At 45.1% G+C, this 25,089-nt stretch overlaps 2 protein-coding genes across 2 annotated transcripts; both read right to left on the bottom strand.

Annotated features, from left to right (window-relative positions):
* Positions 1 to 4,562: 4,562 nt before the first annotated feature.
* On the bottom strand, positions 4,563 to 10,052 carry LOC118233100 (serine/threonine-protein kinase pdik1l-like). Its single transcript, XM_035428455.1, has 3 exons — positions 9,655 to 10,052; positions 6,564 to 6,859; positions 4,563 to 5,416 (listed from the first exon to the last, which is right to left on the bottom strand). Exons 2-3 carry the CDS (start codon positions 6,846 to 6,848, stop codon positions 4,661 to 4,663), a joined length of 1,041 nt encoding a protein of 346 aa, XP_035284346.1. The 5' UTR covers positions 6,849 to 6,859; positions 9,655 to 10,052; the 3' UTR covers positions 4,563 to 4,660.
* Positions 10,053 to 15,400: 5,348 nt separating this feature from the next.
* On the bottom strand, positions 15,401 to 23,598 carry LOC118234562 (protein lin-28 homolog A-like). Its single transcript, XM_035431171.1, has 4 exons — positions 23,533 to 23,598; positions 22,246 to 22,421; positions 18,164 to 18,342; positions 15,401 to 15,608 (listed from the first exon to the last, which is right to left on the bottom strand). The coding sequence occupies exons 1-4, from the start codon at positions 23,561 to 23,563 to the stop codon at positions 15,401 to 15,403; spliced, it is 594 nt and encodes a 197-aa protein (XP_035287062.1). The 5' UTR covers positions 23,564 to 23,598.
* Positions 23,599 to 25,089: the final 1,491 nt, after the last annotated feature.

Below are 25,089 nucleotides of genomic sequence, written 5' to 3' on the forward strand. Positions count from 1 at the left end.
CGGTAATATATGAAACATTATAACAATAAATACCTTCTAATACATTATTGGTTGTATAACAATTAATTAAATTAACTAGCCATGTACCTGAAACATTTTACAACCTATAAAACTGTTTGAAGGGATTTAATAATTTCCTGACAAAATTAAATATGGAAATTAATACTTAGCCTACAAAAGCATATAAGTAGGCTTATGCTATAATTTATGATAATTTTTCCAACCACATTTCATGACATGCTCCACCATTCAGGCTCTTCATTTGCATCATGGCAGGGAAAACACTGCCGATAGAACAGGTTGCTTTACCTGCAACTCCCATCTTATTGTACTAGCGAGGCATCCGCACTGAGACACTGAATGGAGACTGAATGCCTATGCTACGGTACGTGAAGACGTCCGGCCCAGCAGAGGCCAGCTCCTCGCTAACGCAGCCCGTTAGCCACCTTACTTCCTGTTCCCCGTTCCTCTAAACCAGACCTCACCGTGGCCCTCAGTAGGTGACCGGCGGGCCCGTTCGTCCCAGTCGTGTCCTGTCCCGCCAGGGGCAGCTGCGCTGAACAGCCCACCGTCTGGTGAGCAGCCAGGCTGTAACAGTGGCACTAAACATGAATGATGATATGTGCAGGTCCAGTGCTACTGAGGGGACACCAGTTCTTCTGCGTTGGTAGAGGTGCGCATCATACCTGCATGGTGGCACTACTACTACTACTGTCTATCGTTGAATAACGTCATAAGATTACCCTCGATAGGACAATTTGATGAGATTTCATTCTCTGAAGCTGTAAACCTGGAATAACAATGAGTGACAGAGTCTTATTTATTTTTCTTATGCAATTTATTTTTTTTCTGGAAGCATCCCTGCCATCTTAGGTAAAAGAAACTTTCCCCGTGACCATTTGGTAGGGATGCAAAATAAGCAATAAGAACACAGTACAAAGTCAAATAAATCCAGTCGACACATTTCATAACCTCAGTATTCATAAAGTCTTGCATTTTCAATAAATTACAGCCATTTACTCATTTTTAACAAACTGCATTTTTTTTTTTACCATCTTCAAAATAGCTTACAATGGCTAGAAAAAAATAATTTAAAAAATCCAAAGCCCAGAGTGCTGGTTTCAGACCACAGTAGTCACAGCCATGTGAGTACGGCTTTTACCTGGGATAGCAAGCAGGACCACAGCATCAGCTGACGCCTTCCGGTAACAGTGCAGAAAAGAGGGTCCATTAGAGGTCAGGAGGGGTAGCTACCACGTGCGGTCAGCTCGTATGAACCATCCCAAAGACCGCTGCACACTGTGAAACGCCTCTTTTTTCTGGATTAGCAACCCACTGAACACGATAACAGCTAATTACTCCATCTCCGGACATCACACAGGTGGCACCTCTTAGAAAGTGCACTTTTGTATTTGGGGTTTTGTTGGAGGTAGCGGTGCCAGCATTCCGTTATATGGGAAAACTGCAAGTCAAGTGCAACTCTTTCTACCTCTTTTTGCCGTAACCGAACGGTTTCGCGGACGTCGTCTAATGCCACAGCCCGGGGGGGGCCGTAGTGCTGAGAATGGGCAGCGTCACACGGTCTAATCGACTAGCGCAGCAAACTCCTCAGGCAAAGAGAAAAAAAAATAAATAAAATTCACAAAATTAGACGAGTGGAAACGTAAACACCTCCCATCAGCAAACGGACAGTATTAGCCACTGTAACAATCCACTCTTGATGTAAACAATGACAAGCCACAAGGGGGCTTAAGAATAAACACGGGGACACGAGCACGTCACTTGCACTGGCCACGCCCTCAAATAGACATGGCCCACTTCCCAACCAAAAGGCCATTCCAGATTTTCCAGAATGTACCGCGACAATATACAGTTATATGTACAACACTGTGCAAAACAGAAAAGAAGAATCTGGATGAAAAGAAATATAAGTGAAGGTCTTCTTTAATCTCATACGGTGCATAAAACACGTTGGCGAACTGCTTTTAAATGAGTAGATGGTGACTGATGCTACACTACCCTCAGATGATCTTCCACATTAGTGGACGGGTTCGAGGCCTTCGACTGTCTCCGCCTACTGCACACACAACGTTCCCTCAGCGTCTCCTTAAAGTCTGCGAAGCTCAGGGAACGCCAGGCCATTAGCACTTCATACCCACCGATGTTCTCCATGCTTTATTACGGTCTGCTTCGCATTATATCGGTTTAAAGATAAAGCCATCCGTCAGGGACAGGGGCCTGCTTCGACCGCTAATGCTTCTCAGCTCGAGCTCAAGCAGTTCACTGAGGACCCGGAGTGATGCGGTACGAGAACTGAATTTCAAACGAGGCCGACTTGGAACAGACACCTCCTTAATGACACAGTTTCACAGCTGTCCTGGGCTGTCCTTCTACAGCAATGCAGCTAATAGGTTAATACTGGCCACTGCTTAAAAGGCTGTTAAGATTAAAAACATTCTCAGCCCTAAAGTTAAAATATCTGAAGATGGATTTTGACTTTGCTCAGAAGGAAAAAAAAAAAAAAGAAGTAAAAACGACACTGAAAATACAAGTTTGGTTTAACGGTCAACAGACCAGAGCAACTGCTTTAACACCGAAGGAAAGGCAACTTCAAAAAAATGCCTGACAGACTGCTAGCAGTACCTAAAAAAAACTGAAATTATTGACCATGAATACACTCCAGCTCTGGGGTTGTCTTCGACACCGCACACATGGACCAACCAGGTCTCTGACCCGTGCCTGACGGACAGGTTGAAAAGGGCACCGCCCACAGCGCCCTGTTTGTCAGCGAGCGTGGGAACAGACGCGAGACACCTCCAATGCAGCGGGCCGCTGGTTTAAGAAAAAAAGGAGCAACAATGTCGCCTCTCGTCGTCTTCCCCGTGCACCCCTGAAAATCACCCCTGAAAATCACGTCTGAATTCAACACCTCAAGCAATTAATCGTGGCGATAAAACGAAATGTAAAAAAAACCCCGCCATTTCAAATGAACAAGGCCAGTGCACCCAGTGCGTGAAGAGGCACCGATGGAAAAGAGCGCCTCCACACGTTTAATACCAACTCCAGCTCTCAAAGCCCCTCAGCTGAACCAGTGCAGCACCCCGGTACCCAGCGGCAGGAGCTTCCGTTACACAAACGTACGATCTGCAGGGCGAGGGAACAAGCATCTGCCTCGCCCTTTCCGAAAACAACAACTGCCGCACTCTTCAAAGCTTGAGGGGAACCTACTTCAATTCCAAAGACTGAACACAAAGACAGATTTGAGTTCCAAGTTCTCGTAAACGGGTTCATATCGAAACTGAGACATTTCAAGGAACGCATTTTCATTGTCAGTCGTTATTATTGTGAATGTTTGTTATTATGGACGTGCCCCTACCTCTCTAACTCCCTGGGAAATAGTGAACCCTGCAGAAAATGGCGGCTCAGCCCCCGGAAGGCGGCTAGCTTCCTGAGGACGGCAGGCCGCCGTGCTGATCTACCGAAGCTCCGGTGGCTTAAGGTGGTCTTTCCCAGTCCGGGCTCTGGGGTCCCCACAGCTCAGGAAGGGTTAAAACGGACCACCTTAAGGACGCAGTCAGAGGGCTCTGCTGGTGGCACGCGCGAGTAGGCGAGGGCTTTTCCTGATATAGTACGGCTGAAGGTCACAGGGAAGACTGACAAGCGCGTCGCTCGCACCAACAACCGCGGGGGACTACGAGCAGCACCGGCCGGGGAAAGGGGGGGGGGGGGGAGGTTCGCGGTCTGTGATGACAAGCCGCTTGTCAGCACTGAGCAACTGACTGGGGAGCGAGGACAGGACTGTAAACTTTGGGATCTGTGGGGTTGCGTGGGCTTCAACAGATACAATCGAGTCAAATAGTCTCACAAAGCAAAGCACCCTGTCCGTCTGTGGACTCAGAACAGAAGTAAGAGTTGTTTAAAACATTTTTAAAAAAGGCTTTAAAACAGTCTTAGTGAAAAGGAAGGGTTCCAGCCCTGTTTGTCTGGGCTCGTAGAGGAACCGCGGAGTTAGTGGTGTTGCTGTTCCCTGGAAACACCTGATGCAGCAGATTCCGGAAGAAGACACAGTTTTACACAACCTTATTGTGTCCTAGTTTTACAGTGTGCGCACGTGTTTATGTGTACATGTGAGTATCGAGCCAGAGAGAGAGAGAGAGAGAGTGTGTGTACATGTGTGTGTGTGTGTTATGTGTATTGTGTGCATCTTATGTGTGTATGTGTGTGAGTGTGTGTGTTATGTGTATGTGTGTACGTTATGTGTGTATGTGTACGTTATGTGTGTGTGTGTGTGCGTGCGTGAGAGTGTGTGTGAGTGTGCATGTTATGTGTGTTTGTGTGTTATGTGTGTGTGCGAGCGTGTGTATGTGTGTTATGTGTATGTGTGTGTAATGTGTGTGTATGTTATGTGTGTGTGCGTGTGTGTGTGTGTTATGTATGTGGGTGTGCGTGTATGTTATATGTATGTGTGATATGTATGTGTATTATGTATATGTGTTATGTATGTGTATGTTATGTGTTATGTGTGTATTATGTATATGTGTACGTGTTATGTGTGTGTATATGAGAGCGTTATATATATGAGAGTGTTATGCGTGTGCGTATGTTATGTGCGTGTGTGTGTTGTGCGTGTGTATTTGCGTACACAGTCCCCTCCTCCCTGTCATGTGTCCCAGTCCAGCTCCCTGCAGGCGATCCTGACCAGGCGGAGCTCCAGCTCCACGGCGTCGGGCCGCTCCTGCGGATTGGCCGAGAGCGCGTCGCGGATCAGCTGCCGCATGGCGGCGCTCATGCTCTTCTTCCTGCGGGCGGGGATGAGCAGCTCCAGGCGCGGGTTCTCCAGCAGCGCCTCGCCCAGGGGCACCATCTCCGAGCCCTGCAGCACGTAGCTCCCCAGCAGCTCCTTCTGCGTCTCCGCGTCCACGAAGGTGATGCGCTCCACCATGGCCCAGATGATCACGCCCAGCGCGAAGATGTCCGCCTTGGCCGTGTAGTGGCCCTCCCACACCTCGGGCGCCATGTAGAAGTCGGTGCCGCACGCCGTGGACAGGAAGCACTTGTTGACGCTGGCCGGGTCCTCGGGGCTGAGCCCCGAGGCCGAGCAGACGCGGCTGAGCCCGAAGTCGGCCACCTTGAGCGTGGGCTCGGGCCCGCGGCCGGCCGCCGCCGCCGCCGCCGGGCCCTGCGAGATCAGGATGTTGTCGGGCTTGAGGTCGCGGTGGATGATCTGGTTGCGGTGCAGGAAGGCCAGCGCGCTGCTCAGCTGCAGCATGAAGCTGGTGTTGGTGCGGCGGCTGGGCTTGCGCGAGAGCAGGTAGGCGTTCATGTCGCCGCCGTCGCAGAAGTCCATCACGAACCACAGGTAGTAGGCCAGGCGCGGGTTGAAGGCGATCTCGCCCTTCAGCGACGTCTCCACCAGCTGCAAACCGCCAACGGGACAGGTGACAGGCGTCAATCAAACCTGCAGCCAGGGTCCTAATGTTTACACTTCCCTTTTACATCCAATCAAACAACCAGACCATTACATTACTGGCATTTAGCAGACGCTCTTATCCAGAGCGACTTAGACAACTTTTTACACAGCGTTTACATTCACATTTATACAGCTGGATATATACTGAAGCAATGCAGGGAAGTCCTACCGGGGAATCGAACCTGCGACCTTTAGGTTACCAGACCAGCTCCTTACCCATTGTGCTACACTGCCGCTGAAGGGATTCACTTTCCTCTAGGGCATAATGCGGTTCATTCCACAGCGTCTGACAGCATCATTTTATATTTACGAGCTATTTACGCCTGGACTGAATCTACTTGGAGCGCCAAAGAGATTTTTTGTTTCTACACAGAGACTCTGAATATTCGCTCTGCCTGAGTGAACTTCACAGACACGTCCACAGGACGGCCGGCGGTCCATAAACACTCCAGGAGAACACGAGGGTTTCTGAGCTCGAAACGGGAAACTGCTTCCGTCCTTCCCTGTTCTCGACAGGCCGGTTTGCTCGAGCTCAGGACGAACGTTCTCCTTGCAAAACGCTGATGATGTTGAAACGACGACCAGCTAATCCATTAACTGACTGCATCAGCAGGGCGGAGTGCACCACAGTGATTAGGGAACGTTTGTCCAGACATTTCAACACGTTAAATCAACTGACTGCACTCTGCAAGCCAGCGCAGTGCAGATCCTGTGACCGTGCACTGCTGATGCGTTTCCTGTTGGGCTTTAAGGGCTGCGGTGGGGAATGTAAGGTCTGCTGTCCTTTTCGGCCACGAAAATTCTGTTTAATACGTGGATCAACTGATATATTGGGCTTATAGAATATGACTTATCCAGATGACGCACAGATCAGTGAGTTAGAGACAAAGAGTGAGAGAAAGAGTGAGAGTGAGAGAGCGAGAGAGAACAGAGAGTGAGAGAGAGGAGAGAGAGAGAGAGAGAAGAGAAAGGGACAGGGAGAGAGTTAGAGAGAGAGAGTGTGAGATAGAGAGAGAGAGAAAGAGTGATAGAGAGAGGGAGAGTGATAGAGAGCGATAGAGAGACAGAGAGACAGAGGGGCTCTGGGCCGTACCTCCCGGTAGAGCGAGGAGGTGGAGCCGTGGCTCATGCTCTGGGCCAGGGTGTCCCGCTGCAGGACGCACTCCTCCAGGTGGATGACGTTGGGGTGCTGGCTCTGGATGCTGCTGAGGGCCCAGAACTCGCGCAGCGCCAGCTCCACGTTCTCCGGTGAGTGGCAGCGGATCTTCTTGACGGCCACGCGGGCGCCCGTTCGCCGCACCGCCGCCTCGTACACCACGCCGTACGTGCCCCGCCCCACCTCCTGGATCAGCTCGTACTTGGGCTGGCTGCTCACCATCCTCTGCCTCGCTGCGGAGCAGAGTGCACGCACGCACACACACACACACACGCACGCGTACGGACGCACACACACACACACGCATGCGTACAGACACACACACACACACACACAAGCATATACGCACGCACACACACACAAAAACATTAATAAATTTATTAAAGAGATGTTTGACTAACATAGACTCCGTTTGGTATGCTATACCCAATAATATATATTTTTTTTAACTGGGATGTCTTGAGTTTTTATTCAAATGTAATTTTCTGCCTTCAAAATTATATTTCACCAGAAATTGTGTTTTGTGCACAACTCTTCTCCTCATAAGGTGCTACTGTGGAACAATTTAGATACAACTGTTAGTAAACCTTTGTTTCTTTACAAATGGTACTGCAGAAATATAAATTTTGTTCTTGACTTGTTTTGACAAAAATGCTAATTTGCTGACTTGTGAACAGTTTATGATATCACACGGCTTTCTACTGCCTTTTGGAGAGTTCAATTCTGTTCTCAGAAGGCTCTCCCAACGGGTTTAGTCCAGTTAATGAAAACTCACTCAAGTTCTGGAGAAGATATCAGGAAAACACCTGAGTTTTCATTAGGGGGAATTCAGTTTCTGGATAAAAAATGTAACAACAAATCCATCAGAGATTTTCTGCATGATAACATTACAACCTCTCCTAGAGGCTTTTTTATCTGCGACCGCAGTCTGTCGGTCGGTCCACAAAAAGTGTCCCACCCCGTAGCGGCCACAGTTCTCGCCGCAGGAGGCTTAAATTTGGCATGGACGTTGGTCATGACCGAAGGTAGAGCTGAGTAACTTTCAAGGCCGATTGACCAAGAGGGGGCGTGGCGATGGGCGTGGTCTATTACAAAAAGGCGCATAACTGCCGAATGGATTCACAGATTTGCACAAGAATTTGTGGAAAGGTTGGTCATGAGCCAAAGAAGAGGTCACGGGTTTGCGTGAGGGTTTGTGTGTGGATGCATGCACACATGGATGCATGTGCGTGTGCGGTCGCAGCTATTGCGGATTCACGCTTATTTTGATCTGTTACTTCCCTGATGCTATTTGGAAAAGAGCTTGACAACTTATAGATATTTTGTACCAAATAAAGTTAAATATGTTCATTTTAAAATACTGCACATGATATGCCCATGTAATTCTGTGGTATCTACATTTACTAATATAAACAATGCTTGTGGATTTTGACAAAAAGAAGAAACTCTTGCACATTTGTTTTACAATTGCTGTGCTGTAATATCCTTTCGGAAAGATTTAAGTTTTTATTTATCAAGCTCCTTGAAATGTGATATAATGCTTACAAATAAGGGAGATCAACTTTTCCTTTGTTAACAGTGATAAAAACTAAGGAACTTGTGGTGAACTTTTTCATTATTATTGCTAAATATTGTATTCATAAAAAGTACCTGTGCTATACCCCAAAAACTGCATGTTTTTAAAATAGAGTTGATCCTTCTCCTAAATGTGACGGGGGAAAAAATAGATATCAAAAAGAATAATGACTTTCTAAAGAACTATGAGCTTGCTATGCAAACTGTCATGTTACTATGGGGTGCAGTGATGGATTTGTTCTTTAGGTGTCACTTTGCAATGCCTTTTGTTGTATGCTATACTTGCAAAAATAAAAAAACAAAATACTAGGATAGAAATGAGCTAACCTTAACTCGCCGTACAGCACTAACTTAGATGAAGACGCAAACTATCTGTTTAGCTTTCGATCGGGTCAGATAACTCATCCTCATAACGTTATAGCTACCACGTTAATGCAACTTCTCTAGCTAATGTTAATTTTTCAAATCTACGGTAATTCGAAGACCAAAATAGTAAGCCCATATCCACGCGAATTTGGTCAATCCCGTGTAACAGTCAGGTAACAAGCTAACGTTAGGTAACAACGTGGATTGAAGTCAGAAGAAGCAGCTGTCAGGTGCTAGCTGACTACTTTCAGTCACTGCTATTAACGTCCAGCAAGTAGAGTAGACTCAACGTTAAATGCTGCTGTCAACTGTCATTATCGTTGGCTAGCGAGTTAGCTGCGCAGCTAACATAAGTGAGCCAGCTGACCAACCCCGTTGACAGTTATTCGATAGTCAGGTTGCCTAGTTAGAGAGCGTTCATTAATATAACTTGAAAAACTAGCCAGTTAGCTTTAACGATAGCTACTGTAACAAGTTAATTGATCTAGCCGTACAACGGGCCGGGTACTGATAAATATCATGGACACCGTCATAATTGTAAGAAACGGACATGATTGTAAAAAAACGGATGTCAACAAGACAAAACAGAAGCCATGCGGGTGAGCTGTCCAGAAAGCTGATGGCAGGCCGATCAGCCGAACGTCGGTGAAGGGCACGTTAGTTTCATTCTGTCACTCCCTGAGATACAAGCTAACAAAAGCGTTAGTTATACGAAAACGATGCCATGACTACCGAACGGTTTCCAACCTCGAAAGTCAACACTGAAACAGCGCTGACGTTAGCTAGCTAACCTAGATGACTCGCAAGTCAAATTCTGAACTTGAATAAACTGACATGTTTGTCGAGTCCCCTAAGCCATAACCCTAAATACCAAACTAATACAGCGAGAAGGAAATAAAACCTGATCCACTGTTTTATTGTTCTTCACACAACTGGCCTGCACGTTGCGCTAGTTAACGTTAGTTAGCCTAGCATCGCCGTAACGTCGGGCAATCTCTCGTAAGGGATCCACCTGCAAAATGCTGTCACACGACGAGACAGATGCTAAACCAAGCTAGTTGTAAGGGGAACAAAGAAAAAACGCTACCTTCCGTGATATTTTCTTCCGTTTCACCGTTTTATTTGCCGCCTTTTGTCACATTCCGTGGCAGCCATTATACGCGGCGGCTGCTCGCTCTCGTGCTGCTCCTTGTCACAGTGTGCGTGTGTCAAAATGTGAGAGCGTGACAAGCTCGCGGACTTTCACGGAGATTCCCCTACCCTATAGCGCGCACATAACTGGTTCTAAAAACCAACACTATCAACCGGATTGGATAGTCATTAGCCACGAAAGTGGGGAAATACTGCCCCCTCCCTATTCACTTTCGTGGGGCGTTCTTTCCGCAAGCTTTCAATATAGAATAGAAAAATGGGTTCCGCTGCATCTCGATTGAACGCCCATGTGGAGTTCACAAGCAGGTTCCCACCCATTCTGCCGTCACTGAATTTGCAACGCATAAACTGGAGGTGCAACGACGCTTTACCCTGCAGCCAAACCAGAAGCTAGTACACGAATTCATTTTCAAATTCGGTGCACGCGCTGGGTGCCACTTACTCGGACCTACATGAAAGGGGGATGCACTGATTACATAAATGGGCATATCCCGAGTATGTGCTCAGATGGTACCATTGCACCCCAAATCATACACTACACGGATTGTACGAGATAACTGATACGTGCTCATTCAAAAATAACGAAATAATCATCAACGAGAAGGTATGCATATTCTGTACATACCCGCTAAAATATGACCCATTTAGATTGTTCCAAATGACACTGAAATATACAACATATCATTTCATATCAGGTGAAGTTATTAATCAAATATTTTGGGTGTCACGCGGAATAATACAATCATGGGTTTGTCCACTATCTTGAAAATATATTTGAAAACAAATATTTTTTTACTCCCATAATGGACAATCAGATCAAACAACACAGCAACATCTGTCACCGTGATATTTTACAACTCTCCTCGTTGTTTTACATGTGGAACATTCCCTTAAAGCGACATGAGCGCATTCCCGTCGTTAGAGTAACGCCGGTGACACATTTGAGATTTTGTTCCCTTTCTAATATACTTCGCTTCTGTATGAAACTTTTACCTTTCGTGAAAAATGAATTTTGTTATCTTTAAAAAGGTTTGGATTTGATCATGAATAGGTAGTTACACAGAGATATGAACACGGAAGTCTCTTTGGAAAGGGAAAATGTCAGGCAAACAAACGAAGGCATAGTCATCATTCACTATTGACGGTTGTTTATTAACTAGAAAGTCAATGAATGTTTTAATACAATAAACTATTTGTCATTGTTTTAGCATGCTTCACAGACTGAAAAAAAGCAATTCGAAAGAAATACAACAACTCACGCGAAATCTATCCCATTCAGATTATCACGTGGCCAATTACTGGGGCAACACCCTAAAATGGGCATTTCACAAATTACCCTTTGGTTTACAGCAGTCAATATAGCTACATTCTTCAGTCGTTTATATACTCAATATTTGATTTAGATTAGCCATTTTCACTCCAACACAATGCACATTGTTGAATTTTGGTGCTGAAAGAATAGCTAAGGGTGTGTTACCTTGATTGAGTGACCAAAATAATGTTGTGGCAATAAATACTATTGCAAGATGATGCACATTCACTACATAACAGAAACTCCATATCTGGCAATTCAATACACACCCCATCCCTTTTTTTATTCAAACTGACCAACCGCATTACTCCATCTAAAATATTCACTCATGAAAAAGTACTGCACAGTAAAATGCCCAGTGTTAATTCAACCCTTAACGGATACTGTTCAACAGATAATACTCAACAAATGTTTTCTGTTAAGAGTTGAATTAACACTTTTAGAGTTGAATTAACACTAGACATTTACTGTGTGGAGTTCCAAAATGTGATATCAGTTTGCAACATACATTACCTGATGCACAATATACTTTTATGGTTCTCTAATATGCTTCTTGTGTTTATTATGATTTTTCAAGTAACTAAACATATTATTAAACATTTTTTATCTTATCTGAACATATATTACTTTTTTCACGTCTCAAAGGAAAACAGTTCAAATTTTAGCTCTGTAAACAGACATGAAACTTCATCTCAGTATACAATAATGTCGGTTTGGCAGTTTGGTGTCTGGGTGCCCCATAATGCCTTCAGTAATGTTCCTGGTTTGGATAACAACAAATAGTAAAATCGATGCCTAAACTGAATGTGACAAGCATTTTTAGCATTTTGATTTAAGTAATGACTTTATGAATATATTAAGTGTTGCCCCAAGCATTTTTCAGTTTGGTGATCATATGTAAAATATGTCAAAAGTCGACATCCAGACAACCAAAGTGGCAACATGAGGGAGCTATGAACTTCCTTTTTTGTTTGGCCCCATTCACCAAAATAAACTTAAGTGGTTGGAAAACATTATATTCTAAAACAAAACCTAATTCATATGGGGCTTCCCTGGAGATACAGAAAATAATGCTTATCTAAAACAAGCAAAATGAAACTGTATCTAAAAACGATACAAAGCTCTGCATATGTAAAATCAGTCAGGTATTATAGGAGGACACTTGCTGTCATTTAATCGTTCATGAATGAAAACATCCTGAGGTAGATGTGCATACATTGTAAATATGATTTTTGCCCTTGTTTTTCATCATAAAAATAATACAACCCACGAGTCCCAACACAAAACAAAGACTCCTCAACAAAGAAGCTGGAGTACTTGTGCCAAAACTGTCCCAATGTCTAACAAGAGCCAAACAATTGTTATTTGGAATGATGAACAACAGGGGAGTTAAGCCCCAATAAAGTTTTGTCTATAACCCTGCTACACCCTATAATCCTTTTCTCGGTAGTCAGGTTACTCGTGTCACACACACACAGACTCATTTCAGTGAACAACTGTCGCCAAGGTGACGAGGCTTAGCCACTCCCTCCGACACCGGGAGTATGGCCTGGGGTTTAACAGCCCACTGAGTCCCCTGATTTTGAATCTGCTGACTGTTGTACTTTCTCTTAGAACTTGCACACAAAAGAAAACAAGAAAGACATGATTCAGGGGGAAAAAAATGCAAAAACATTTTTTTTTTCACTAAAATTTTTTTCACATCCCTTAAGGAACAGAGTTCACCAAGTTATGCGGAAAAATTACTTGGTTACCATGGTAACTTTATATGACATGACAACAGAAATAATAAACATTTAATCGACTGGACTGAATGTATGCGAGAAAAGAGAGGTCTGACTGAAACGCTTCTGCTCGTGATTCCTGCATCCCAGGATGATAACAGGACCCTCTTCCTGAATTTGTGTGCAATAAAGACTCCAGGTGGCCACTCATCGCCTGATTCAAATTACAGACATGATCTCTACAGATTGATGTTTCATAAATGAACAAAAAATTACTCAACATTTCGAAAAGGATTAAATAATCTATTTTGAATGGACCTTGTAAAGCTTTTATGGATACAATGATTATAAAATGACAAAAAAAATAATTATAATAATGCCGATAAAATTAAATTCCCGATCACAATCTAATAATTTACAGGATTATTCAACACTCCTGCTTCTCAGATTGTCATTAATTTACTAGCTAATGAGTTTAATTAAAGCAGGTGTGTTCTTACTTCCTTATACAGCACTGAGTTGGGTGATCGTAGACACGTATACAAAATTAGTAAATATCAAATAAAAATGGAATGTGCTTGAAATTGTCAAAAGTAAAAATGAAGTAAACAAACCACAAAAAAGAGAGGACTCCACTGGCTCTACTGTCTGAAGGTATTGTCCCTGATGAAGAGAAATACCCGGGTTTCACATAGGTGTTATCACTGTTCCCCCTTACAACTGCATGCACGTTAATGCTGTGACCCCACCCCCTCCTCAAACCTGTACCCCACACCCATTTTCTATAAAAGCAATTCCCTGAGTTCAAAGGTCATGATTCCTGAGAAACTAAAAATTCTGGCTGGAGTCACAAGCTGATCTAAACAAAAAAAATACAGAACAAATATGAATTAGAAAAAAAATAATAACTGAACAGAAATGCATCTTTACACACGAGTAGTGCAGATTGACATTGCATTGATTTTTAGCGTAGACACCAAGAGAGGATTCACAACATTCCCAAATCCTGGGAACTCAACGAGGAAACAATAATCAAATTCACTGATAAAAAAAATCACAAACTCAAAAAGAATAAAATCAAGGCAGCCCTGAAAGAGGTATTTGATATCAAAGGCCAGACAATAGTCCACTCAGGTACAGAGTGAATTTCATTGGGCGGAAGTTGCAGAGGTGTGGCATAAATAAATAATTATTTTAAAGGCTTATCTTATTTAAAAAAAAATTATATACAATGATACAGTTGGCAAGCTAAAAAATGTCATGCTTTAACTGGCGTAACTTGCAGAATTGGCACAAAGTCTGATTGACTTGCTTATTTACACACACCTCTATTTGGACTGTTCTTTGGCTCTGGCTACTGAAACGCTGGGCACGTCCACCTGCCTAACCCACCACAAAGCACCTCCTTCAGCCCTTCTGAAATTCAACTGCTTCAGCTGTGACCAGAATCCCAGCTCTTTTCAAGTATTTAAAACGAGACATTTGCAAAAATCTCTGTGATTGCTCAGGGCATCATCCCTGAGATATCGCCGAAGCCCGGATTTAGACACACAGGACGTAGTTTGGGGGACACCCACCTAGAGTTTTCAGACACAGACAGGTCACATCAGAACCTTTGGACTTTTCGAGGTTGGTTTCAAGCTTCTGATTTTTTTTATGGTAAAAGAGAGAAGCTAAAGCACGCACGCTAATCCACACGGCGCTCTTGAAAAACCTGACGCGCCTACAATCAATAATCAGGAGTCGGAAAAGACACAGCAGGTATAACATTCATTTGGCCCCAAGAAGACAAGCCAGACTATCAATTGCAATACAAGCAGACAAACCTAGGGGGGGTAAAGTCTCACAACACCCACACAGATGGCCAAATATCCCTCCGCCTTTCGCGCGCGCACACACACACACACACACACACACACAAACAAACACACTCAGCTCACTATTTCAGAGACACGGACCTGAGAGCTCTCTATCATCTGTGACCAGATAACAGACAGGGACCTGTGTCCCTTTTCATAAATACTGCCGATGAGGAAATCGTGATGAAAAATATGTATCGCAAAGTGCCAGCAAACACCGCTGAACGTGGGAATTCTGAACAATCTGAGAGGTGTGAAAACGATCTGAGTCCTTTTTACAACTTATGTCACTGTGCTAGAAGAAAACAACCAGCTCTCAGGAAAGGAGGAAGGATATAAAGGAGTAGGAAGATGGTAATAAACCCAGGTGTAACAGCATTGTACCTTGCTGTATTGTAGATGCATCGCATATCAACTGCTTCAGTACAGCTGAATGCGGAATGTTATCTACTGAATGTGGCTTAGACTGATTCAAATGGATGTGGGTCGCTATGATTAGGAGCATAATATCATCTTGAATGTTAAATGGTAAAAAAAATTTTTTAAGAAGGTTCTGTCTTTAAAGGTTCTGATTGCAATACAGAAAGAATACAGACCATTCCACCTCCGAAAGATGAATGAAACTTCCATTCTTCGGGTTGAACATTGAACTTAGGGCAGCTCCAGTAAGCAACTGAGCTGGATTGTGACGAACTCTAACTCCCAGATCCGACGAGGAGGATTGATTGGCACTTGTTTAACCCTGACTCCGCCTCCTGGGTGCGACCCACTCCAGTCAGAGCTCTCTTAGGGCAAGGGGGCGTGGCTCTGTTCCCCCTCCTCCTCGCCCCCAGAGGACGAGGGCTTTCCCTGAGTGGTGGGGGATGATTGCTGCGCTCTGATTGGACAGTTGGCGACCATGTGAGAGACGCTCTGGCAAAAGTGGCACTTCTTTGGTTGAGGGGGCAGCTTGCACTCCTTGGCGTGGTGGTCTGGCCCTCCACAGTTGTAACACCTGAAACATAATCCGAAAAAATATTATTCGTATCATCAAAACTAAGATTATAGGGTGAAGGCAATTTTGAAATTAACTTTGTACTTACGATCTACTCAAATATGCGGATTAATGTGAATATTTTCAGTGTGTATGCAGCAGTATATATGGATAAAATACAACAAATGTATGCCTTGTACATGGTCACTGGATAAGGATATAAAAATATTGCTGAGTTGCTCATGGATTTCAATACATTTGTTTTTAATGAACTGGTTCTGTTACAGTATACTTCAAGATTTCCTAATGAAATCATACTAGTGATGATTTTTACTAAAAAATACTTTTTTTAAATTCCACAATTGTTCAATTTCAGACTGCAGGCAACACAACAAATTTAAAGATTACTTACAGAAATCACACAACTGCCCACAGCAGCCATTAAGACATGTAGTATTAATTATACGCCATTAGAGGGCAGCATATACCCGGCCACGACATGGTTTGAAATAAATGGTAACCTAAAGCTCACTTCAGAATACTTGGTCAGAATTTTTGACAAATATATCTGAGAGATTCGCTTCCTTCCACCAAAGGGACTGGGTGTGCGTGTGCGTGTGTGTGTGGGCACATGAACTCACACTGATGTATGCATGTGTGTATGTACATAAATGCATGTGTGTGTATGGAAGCGTGTGCAACCTGTTTAGAGTCCTTGTTGTACTGACAGCAAACAGGTCAAGCCAGGGGTCATGCTCTGGAGTTTTGGAGAACACTAACACAGGCTGATGGGTCACTCCCAAACCGCCCCAAAGCCCCCCTCACTCAGGGACGCTCTGCGCTTGTTATTGATCAGATTGTGCGCGGAAGGGGGGACAGCTCTTTGTTTCAATGCTGACCTTTGAACTCTAACCCCTGCTCCTCTCCCGCTTCCTACTGCACACACACACACACACATGCAAGCGTGCACACACATGCGCGCACACGCACGCACACGCGCGCACACATGCACAAACACACACACGCGCACGCATGCGCATACACACACACACGCACGCATGCGCATACACACACACACGCACGCATGCGCATACACACACACGCACTCGCGCACACACACACACGCACTTGCACATGCACACACGCACGCGCATACACACACACGCACTCGCGCATACACACACACGCACTTGCACATGCACACACACACGCGCATACACACACGCGCGCGCGTATTACGCACACACACACACACGGTACTCAGCAGTTGCCATGGCAGTGGTCACCTTTGACCTTTCATAGGCACCTACATCTGTCATTAATTAAACAGACAGGATCTCTTCCCCCCATATTGCGCCCAAAGCTCTCAGAGGTGGGATCCACCATGTGGACGGAGGAAGGACCGAGAGAGAAAAGCAGGACATGTGTGGCTCCATATTGCCCAATTCGACAAGGATTCATGAGAACTCAATATCCCAAAAGTCTCAGGGAAAAACTCAAAATCAGACACTTCTCATTTTGTGCCCAAGTATTCCTGGTCATATTCCTAAAAATTATTATAAAAGGAATGAAAAAAGTTCTGCGCTTAAACTAGTTTCAACATTGATACTCTTTTATCTTTTTTTCCAGCAATATGTGGAAAGACACTTTTAAATGTAGTCGTATTAAGCATACGCCTTTGGGTTATCATTCTCTTTGTCCAGCATAAAAGTATAAGAACACTGATATTTAATATTTCATCTGTAGTTAAAATAAATACGACACGGCTTGATAAGTCAAGCTCAACTCCAGGACGCCTGAAGATCAGCCCATGTGGTGGTCAGTGTCGCACGCCGTGACTGCTCTTGGTTGGTCAGGCACCGCCCAACCCCAGGCCTTTCACCAGTCGTCGGGTGGAGGGACAGATCTGTGAAAGACGCCGTTCTTTCGCCGACAACGGCCGCAAAACTGGGCTCCCCCTGAGGGACCGGTGAAAGAACAGGCGAACAGGGAAGCAGGGAGCCTGTGTTTTTTTTTTTATTTTTTTTTTTACAAGGATATTGATCTGTGTCGCACGTCAAAAACCTCCTCAAACCTTCACACAAAGGAGGGCCAGCGTGGATCTGCTCCATGACTCGCGCTTCACGTGCTCCCCCCCATCCTTGCAGCGGCTGGCGGCACGCTACGTTCGCTGAGCAGGTGCACTTCTCCAGAGCGACTTCCTGCTCACCTTCTCCTCACTCGTTACCCCGCCGCGCTGCTACGTCTTTGCGGACGCCGCTCTCGAAGCGCGCGCCTTTTCACTTCGTACGCTACCGTTTTATTATTTATTGGTGTAAATGTACGTGAGTGTGTGTGTGTGTGTGAATGTGTATGTGTGTGTATGTGAGTGAGTGTGTGTGTGTGTGTTTAGGTGTGTGTGAGTGCATGCATGTGTGTGTTTAGTAGTGTGTGTGAGCGTGTGCGTGTGTGAGCGTGTGTGTGTGTGTGTATGTGTGTGTGTGAGTGCATGTGTGTGTGTGTTTAGTAGTGTGAGTGTGCGTGTGTGAGCGTGTGTGTTTAGGTGTGTATGTTTGTGAGTGTGTGTGTACACTCACCGGTCTCCTTTAGAGCGGCGTTTCTGGGCGCTCTTGGGTCTCCTGTCACTCCCAGCACAGGGCCCGCCCCCCGGCCCTGTCACTCTCACGGACTCCAGGCCCTTGGCCGACTTCTTGAAGGTGAAGTCCACAGCCTCGCCCTCCTTCAGGCTGCGGAAGCCCTCCATGTGCAGCTTGCTCTGTGAGGAGAGGAGAGCCAGTCACTCCCTTTCCCTTCAAACATACACACACACACACACACACATGCATACACATGCACACACACACTCACATACATATATGCACAAACACACTCACACATACACACACACACACATGCATACACATATACACACGCACACACGCACACTCTCACCCACACGCACACACACACACACACACACTCGCATACACATATACACAAACACACACACACACGCATAGACATATACACACACACACACGCACGCACATACTCACGCACACACACGCATACATGCATACACTCACACACCTAAACTCTCACACACACACATACACATGCTGTCATACACACACACACAAACACGTTCACACATATACACACTCACACACACACCTAAATACACACACACACACGCTCACATACACGCACACCTGAATACACACACGCAAACATACACACACACACACACACACACATATACACATATACACAGACACACACGCATACACACATATACTCACACAAACACATATACACATACACACACACACACACGAACACACACGCACACACATATGCACACACACACACAAACACCTAAACTCACACACACTCACACACGCTCACACATTTGGATGCCAGTTTTTTGTTTCACGTCTGCTTGCTTTCCAGTGCACAAGTGAAAACAGTGACACTGACCTCTGAATGTACACATCACTGGTGCAGCTGTGACCAGCTAAGGGGTGTCCTAACACTGTTCCGTGTTTTACGTGCAGAATCTTGCCCAGATTAGTCTGGTTCTCTGCTTCCAACCCCCCTGTTACACTGAGCGCTCAGCCCAGCATCAGGCCTAGTGGGATAAGGGTAAGGGAGCCCTGAGGGCGACCACCATGGCGGGACCTCCAGCACCCCTCTCCCATCCCCCCCCCCAGCTCCATACAGCTCCATTCATCCAGGTCCTCAAAGAGACAGATGCAAATGCAAATGCAAATGCCCTTTTAAAAAACCTCAAGGGGCTGTAACGACCCCTTCCCCACCCCCATCCACGGAGCCGCCCGCACCCCCCCGCCCCCCATCCCCTCCCGCCCGCCAATCTCTTACCAACATTCCAAAAAACCTTCCAACCCTCCCCCCACCATCAACACCACAACACCACAACACCACCACCAACCAACCGACCCTCCAAAATGACTCCATCTGGTCAAGCCGCAAAGTGACCAGTGCTAAAGGCTACTGGAAGAGGAAAGCGGGTGGGGGTGGGTAGCGGGGTGGGGGGGGGGGGGGGGGGGGGTAGTGACCAGTGCTAAAGGCTACTGGAAGAGGAAAGCGGGTGGGGGTGGGTAGCGAGGTGGGGGGGGGGGGGGGCGGGGGGGGGGGGGGGTAGTGACCAGTGCTAAAGGCTACTGGAAGAGGAAAGCGGGTGGGGGTGGGTAGCGAGGTGGGGGGGGGGGGCGGGGGTAGTGACCAGTGCTAAAGGCTACTGGAAGAGGAAAGCGGGTGGGGGCGGGGAACGGTGGTGGGGACCGGGGGGGTGGAGGGGGGGGCATTCTTGGGATAGCTGCTCACCAGATCCCTGCAGGGCAGTGGGAAAGAACAACAAGCGCCAAACGGAGCGAACGTCTATGTCAGGGTCAAAGGCTCGCGGACACAGGGCCCAGCCGTGGCTCCGGCATCAGGGCGGCTCCTTCCACCAGCCCTTCTCCCGGCAACGAGGTGAAGACGCGCACCCCCACCCCCCCTGACAGCGCACCTCCGCAGTCACAGACGCCACAAAGGCCTGCGCGCTCCAATAAAAACAGTGCTCTCCTTAAACCGAAAACACTCGACACCACCCCACTACATCTGTTATACTTTATTCCGCTTTATTACATTAACTCTCGGTTCACGAAGGCAGATGGGTCTCACTGATACGAAGAGAAGAAGTGCTTCTATAACATTCGGAAAAAAAAAAAATTTATTAACGCCATTTTTTTCCCATGTAATTTCTCCTGCCATTGGTTAGACTTAATAAAAGTTGAATATCTTTTCTATGATTTTGCACATCTTGAATCAGTGAACGATCACTCCTAATCAGGGGTGGGGGGTTACGGACATTCTGTGGGTCCGTTTATTGCCCCAGCATGCCTTCTGACTAAACTCAGGCATTCCACTCGGTACAGGGGGACTTCTGAAGAGGTCTTTAAAGAGCCGAGGGAAAGCCAAGTCTCGATCGCTTCAAAACACCGAATTCCAATCCATTAAGAGCCACCCCCTCCAGACCTTTTAACCTGGTGCTTTTTTTTATGAATGAACTCCCACACTAAAAAAGAAATCCCACACATGTCTGCCTCTCTCTCTCTCTCTCTCTCTCTCTGACTCTGTCGCTCCCACACACACGCGCGCAGGCACACAACACACACACACACACGCACACACATCACCTGCACGAGACACATTCAAACACACACTCTCGCTCGCTCACACACATCTCCAGTGCAGCTCACACACACACACACACACACACACACACACATCACCTGCACGAGACACGTTTAAACACACGCTCACTCTCGCTCGCTCACACACATCTCCAACACAGCTCACACACACAGACACACAAACACACACACACACACGCAGCCTTTCTTCATTCTCAGGGTTACTGGCTAGCAGCAGATCTCAGTCTGCGGAACTTCCTCTGGTCACATGACAAAGGCGGCCATTGTCCCCCAGGTCCTCACAGGCCCTCCTCAGAGAAAATAATCAATAACCGCCCCCCCCCCCCCCAGAGAGGAGGGACGGGAGGATGACTCCTGTCAGTAAAAATGCTAATCTCTCACTTGTTCATTTGGAACTGCCCCGATGCCAAGTAGAAGATGCTCTAATGCACAGTGAAACATTCAGCGTTATTTCAACTATAACAGAGTTTATATGAGTCCACTTTGGCCATAGTGGACTCATATAAACTCTGTAGGAGTTGGTCTACCACTGGACATGTGAGTCAGATCAGCCACTCTTGTTCAACACCAACATTGTAGCCCACTCTGGATAAGAGCATCTGAATTTTTAATCTACTGTAGATTAGTTATCAGCTTGGTATAAGACCCATCACAGTGCATCTGATATTTGTCTCTGAGATTCATCATTTGCCCATGATTCTTGTTCAAAAAGACCAGCTCATAAATTGTCTCTGTTAAAAAAAAAATCCCTTTTGTTTTCATACAGGAAGCCTGAACATTGTTAAATGGCCACTCAGACAGGACAGCCAGATAGTGGGATGACTACTACACTTTCAAAACTGTCATTGCTAGCAACTGGGTGATCGGATGCCATGTGGAAATTCTGACAAACTTTCTGAAGCTTATTCACCAGTCTGTCATTTATTTGAGATAAAATAAGTCAAACAATTCTTCCCCCTTTCCAGTATTCATGTTTAATTTGTTTTTTTTTTGCTTGATAGATTCCCTTAAGATGTACCAGTACACCTTGCATACACCTATCACCCATTCAGGACAGCTACTGATAGTTAGGGCTACCTTAGCTAGCTGAAACAAGGGCACAATGGCAATGTCACATCCAAGAAGCCAGCCTGCAAGTTAGGTAGACATACGATGAGTATTGCCCACAGACGATGTAGGAAGAGGACATCCCCTGTAGCGTCAATATTTGGGAGAATTCCTCTGGTACGTTGGATAAAAAAGTAAGTCGTAGCTTCTTGGTTTGAATTGACGTTTGTCTTCCTCAATGACTTTCTGTGCATTCTCAGGAAATTTATCTCGTGCAGAACTTCACAACCTGATTTAAGTGCTTTCAGTGCAGGTCACATTTAGACACTTATTTAGACATTAACCTATATAATATTGTAAGAAATACAATATTCACTACGGTTAAAAGTTATGTTTTGGTACCCCGCACCCACCTGATGAACGAACACGTCTACTGGCGTCTCGAGGGGGATCCCCTCTCTGTTCGTCATGGACAGAAACCCGAACCCCATGCGCACGTTGAACCATTTGCACACGCCGCTGCCGTGGAACGGGCCCGACTCCTCCTCGGCGCTCGTCGATTCCTCTTCTTCTGCTTTTGAACACCCCCCTTTTAAAACGGATAAAGGTCAAATATTAGGCTTTAATTGGGAACGAAACGAGAAAACGTGCTAAAATGCGGATATCCCCGTGCGTAATGTTAGTAATCTATTGAGAGAGAAAAAAACATCCGAAGAATTCTTACAACCCGATTCTAGGAAAGATTTTCGCACCACTGTGCCGCGACATGCGGACGTCCAGTGGGCCGCTTTGAAGTCTTTTTGGACTTGAATCTGTCTGCCGCTGGAGAAAAAAAATGGCATTCTGTAGCCTATATCTGGACTTTTTAAACCATCAGATCAAAAGCTATTTTATTCGTATTCATGTTTCCAGGGGGCATGTGCATCTCACCCAACCAACGTTTATTTATTTATTTTCTTACTTGGCATTCACTGAATGCGTGCATGGGCTATTTTTGCACAACACTTCCAATCATAAACAATTACAGTATAAAAATACATACACTTTTTACTTTTGAATTACACAAATTACGACAGGTAACCTACTCGACTGTAAATTCAACTGTAACTGTTGAATTTAGTACAACGATAGGACCTGAAAAGTTACACGAAGGACTGAAATAGAAGCCAATATTAAAATAAGATCCATTCCTTATATGTAGGCTGTACTGTCAGAATCATTTATTCAAAAATGCAAAATATAAATGACATAACAGCATCGTGTATTCATCGCATTCAAATGAAACTGCAAAAATAAAATCTGGAATAAAAACACGTTGAAGGTAAATGTTATATAGGCTACATATGCTGTTTGTAGCCTATACCCTAAGACATCCGACATAACGCTCTCAAACTCGGCCATAAATTGAGGTAGTGCATTCAAAGCCATCCTGCCCTGCATATTTAGCTATCAGTGTAAAATCATGTTAGAGAAACTGAACGAGGCCATTTGTATATATTACGTTAGAACACATATAGAGAGAATTTGCAAATTTAAGTTAAATTTTTAAGTTCAATTTCTTGCAAACCTGTCAATGTTGATATTTCAATGCCGTTTATTCACCAAAGCCATGCCCTAAAATATGTTTGCCATGTTTAAAAACACATTAAGATATTTTAAAAACAGCCCATTTTATCGTATTACTACATAGGCTACTTAACCTGTAAACTGCTGGTTGGAAACCGAGCCCATCTCACGTTTTCCTCCAGTACAATTTAAGTCCAGACACCACCCGACAAACACAGCCGTTCCAGTTTGCGCCACTCTCTCAGGGGCTTTTACAAATCAAAAAGGACTGATTTTGGAGGGAGAAAACGAGAGAAAACAAACAAATCACAGGGTCTGTTAACATCTTCGGCCCAACTATGTGAGGTGGGAGGGCCGCGGGGAGGGAGGAGGGAGTTCAGAAGAATCCCAAAATCTGAAAGACAATGCGGGGATACCCAACCCCCAATGCCCTTGTTGTTTCTACCCCCAAAAGCAGACCCAAACATCAAACCTTTCACTTGAGTATACCTTTAGCCATGGCTGCTCTCCCGGGCGTCCTCGGAGTTCGGAGTTACCCAGCGCGCGCGCCCTCCTCGTTTCCTCGCTGGACCCGATTGTGTCAAAGAGAACGTGTTTTTTTTTTGCCCTTCACCGATATGTGTATTTTTGTCATCTAGTTTACTCAAAACGATCCCCCTCTTCCCCTCACCACATCTTTCTCCAGAGCTTTGCAACCCCCCACCTTTTCGGTCAAGTCCACGTGATTCTCAATTACAACCGCCTCACTGATAAATTACACATTCCACAGTGATAGGGCCCGAATTCTGGAAGTGACCAATCACAAACAGAGACCACCTAGCTGGGTTATGGGGGATGCCCCCCCACCCCACTTCCCTCGGACAGTATTAAATGACCTACAACCCCCACATTGCCCTTAACCATTTGAAAGGTGGTCATTCTGGTAGTTGACCATAAACCTTGCCCTTCCACATTCCAGATCACGACTTTTAAGAAAGGAGGGGTATTTTTTAAAAAACCTAATAGCTAATATTTAGTTTTACCACCATGGAGTAATCAACCTCTTTCAGTTTGTCATCAGGCATAAGACGTTTAGAACACATGCACTGTGAAATTGGTTAACAGTATTTAAAGAATGCAATGAATCTAAGCTGTGCACTGCAGCCAGTTAATTCATATTACAATTATGCATGAAGCACACGTTGGATTTAAACGTTTAGTTTCAGCATCACAGATTGTTACAAGTAGGCTTACCAATGATGGATTGTTTATGAACTTTTCAGTCACATCATTTATAGTACTGCAGATCACCTTATCTTGGCACGATTCAAACTGATTGCATTTATTTAATTGAGCGGATCCGTTTGTGAGCGGAAGCAAGAAATTGAGTTCAAACATTATAGTTAAGGGGGGAGGGCCGGGATAACTCGTCAAATGACATCCATCCCGCGGAAGAGCCATGTCCGATTAGGACTTGTCTACACTACATCAAAAGGACGTGTGTCAGTTACAATTCAATTAACTCCAACATGTCGATATTACAATTTATTATTTAAATATGTCATTATTATTATAAACAATAGCAGCTGTGATGAAAAAGCAACAACAATTCTTCTGAATCCAGGGATGAAACGCAGGAAAATTAAAACGATAATGTTTGAATGATGAGCAGTTGATGAGCTATATGATAATGATGCAGGAATAAGAAAAAC

This window comes from Anguilla anguilla, chromosome 8 (genome assembly GCF_013347855.1).
Source record: "Anguilla anguilla isolate fAngAng1 chromosome 8, fAngAng1.pri, whole genome shotgun sequence".
NCBI lineage: Eukaryota > Metazoa > Chordata > Actinopteri > Anguilliformes > Anguillidae > Anguilla > Anguilla anguilla.

Excerpts from the sequence above, each read along its gene's own strand:
- LOC118233100 (XM_035428455.1), bottom strand. The coding sequence starts at position 6,848 with ATGGTGAGCAGCCAGCCCAAGTACGAGCTGATCCAGGAGGTGGGGCGG. Across the intron at positions 5,417-6,563 it reads CCTCCTCGCTCTACCGGGAG|CTGGTGGAGACGTCGCTGAA; the intron begins GTACGGCCCAGA and ends GGCGGTTTGCAG.
- LOC118234562 (XM_035431171.1), bottom strand. The coding sequence starts at position 23,563 with ATGGGCTCGGTTTCCAACCAGCAGTTTACAG. Across the intron at positions 22,422-23,532 it reads TTCCAACCAGCAGTTTACAG|GGGGGTGTTCAAAAGCAGAA; the intron begins GTTAAGTAGCCT and ends CCGTTTTAAAAG. Across the intron at positions 15,609-18,163 it reads CGCCGCTCTAAAGGAGACCG|GTGTTACAACTGTGGAGGGC; the intron begins GTGAGTGTACAC and ends ATTATGTTTCAG.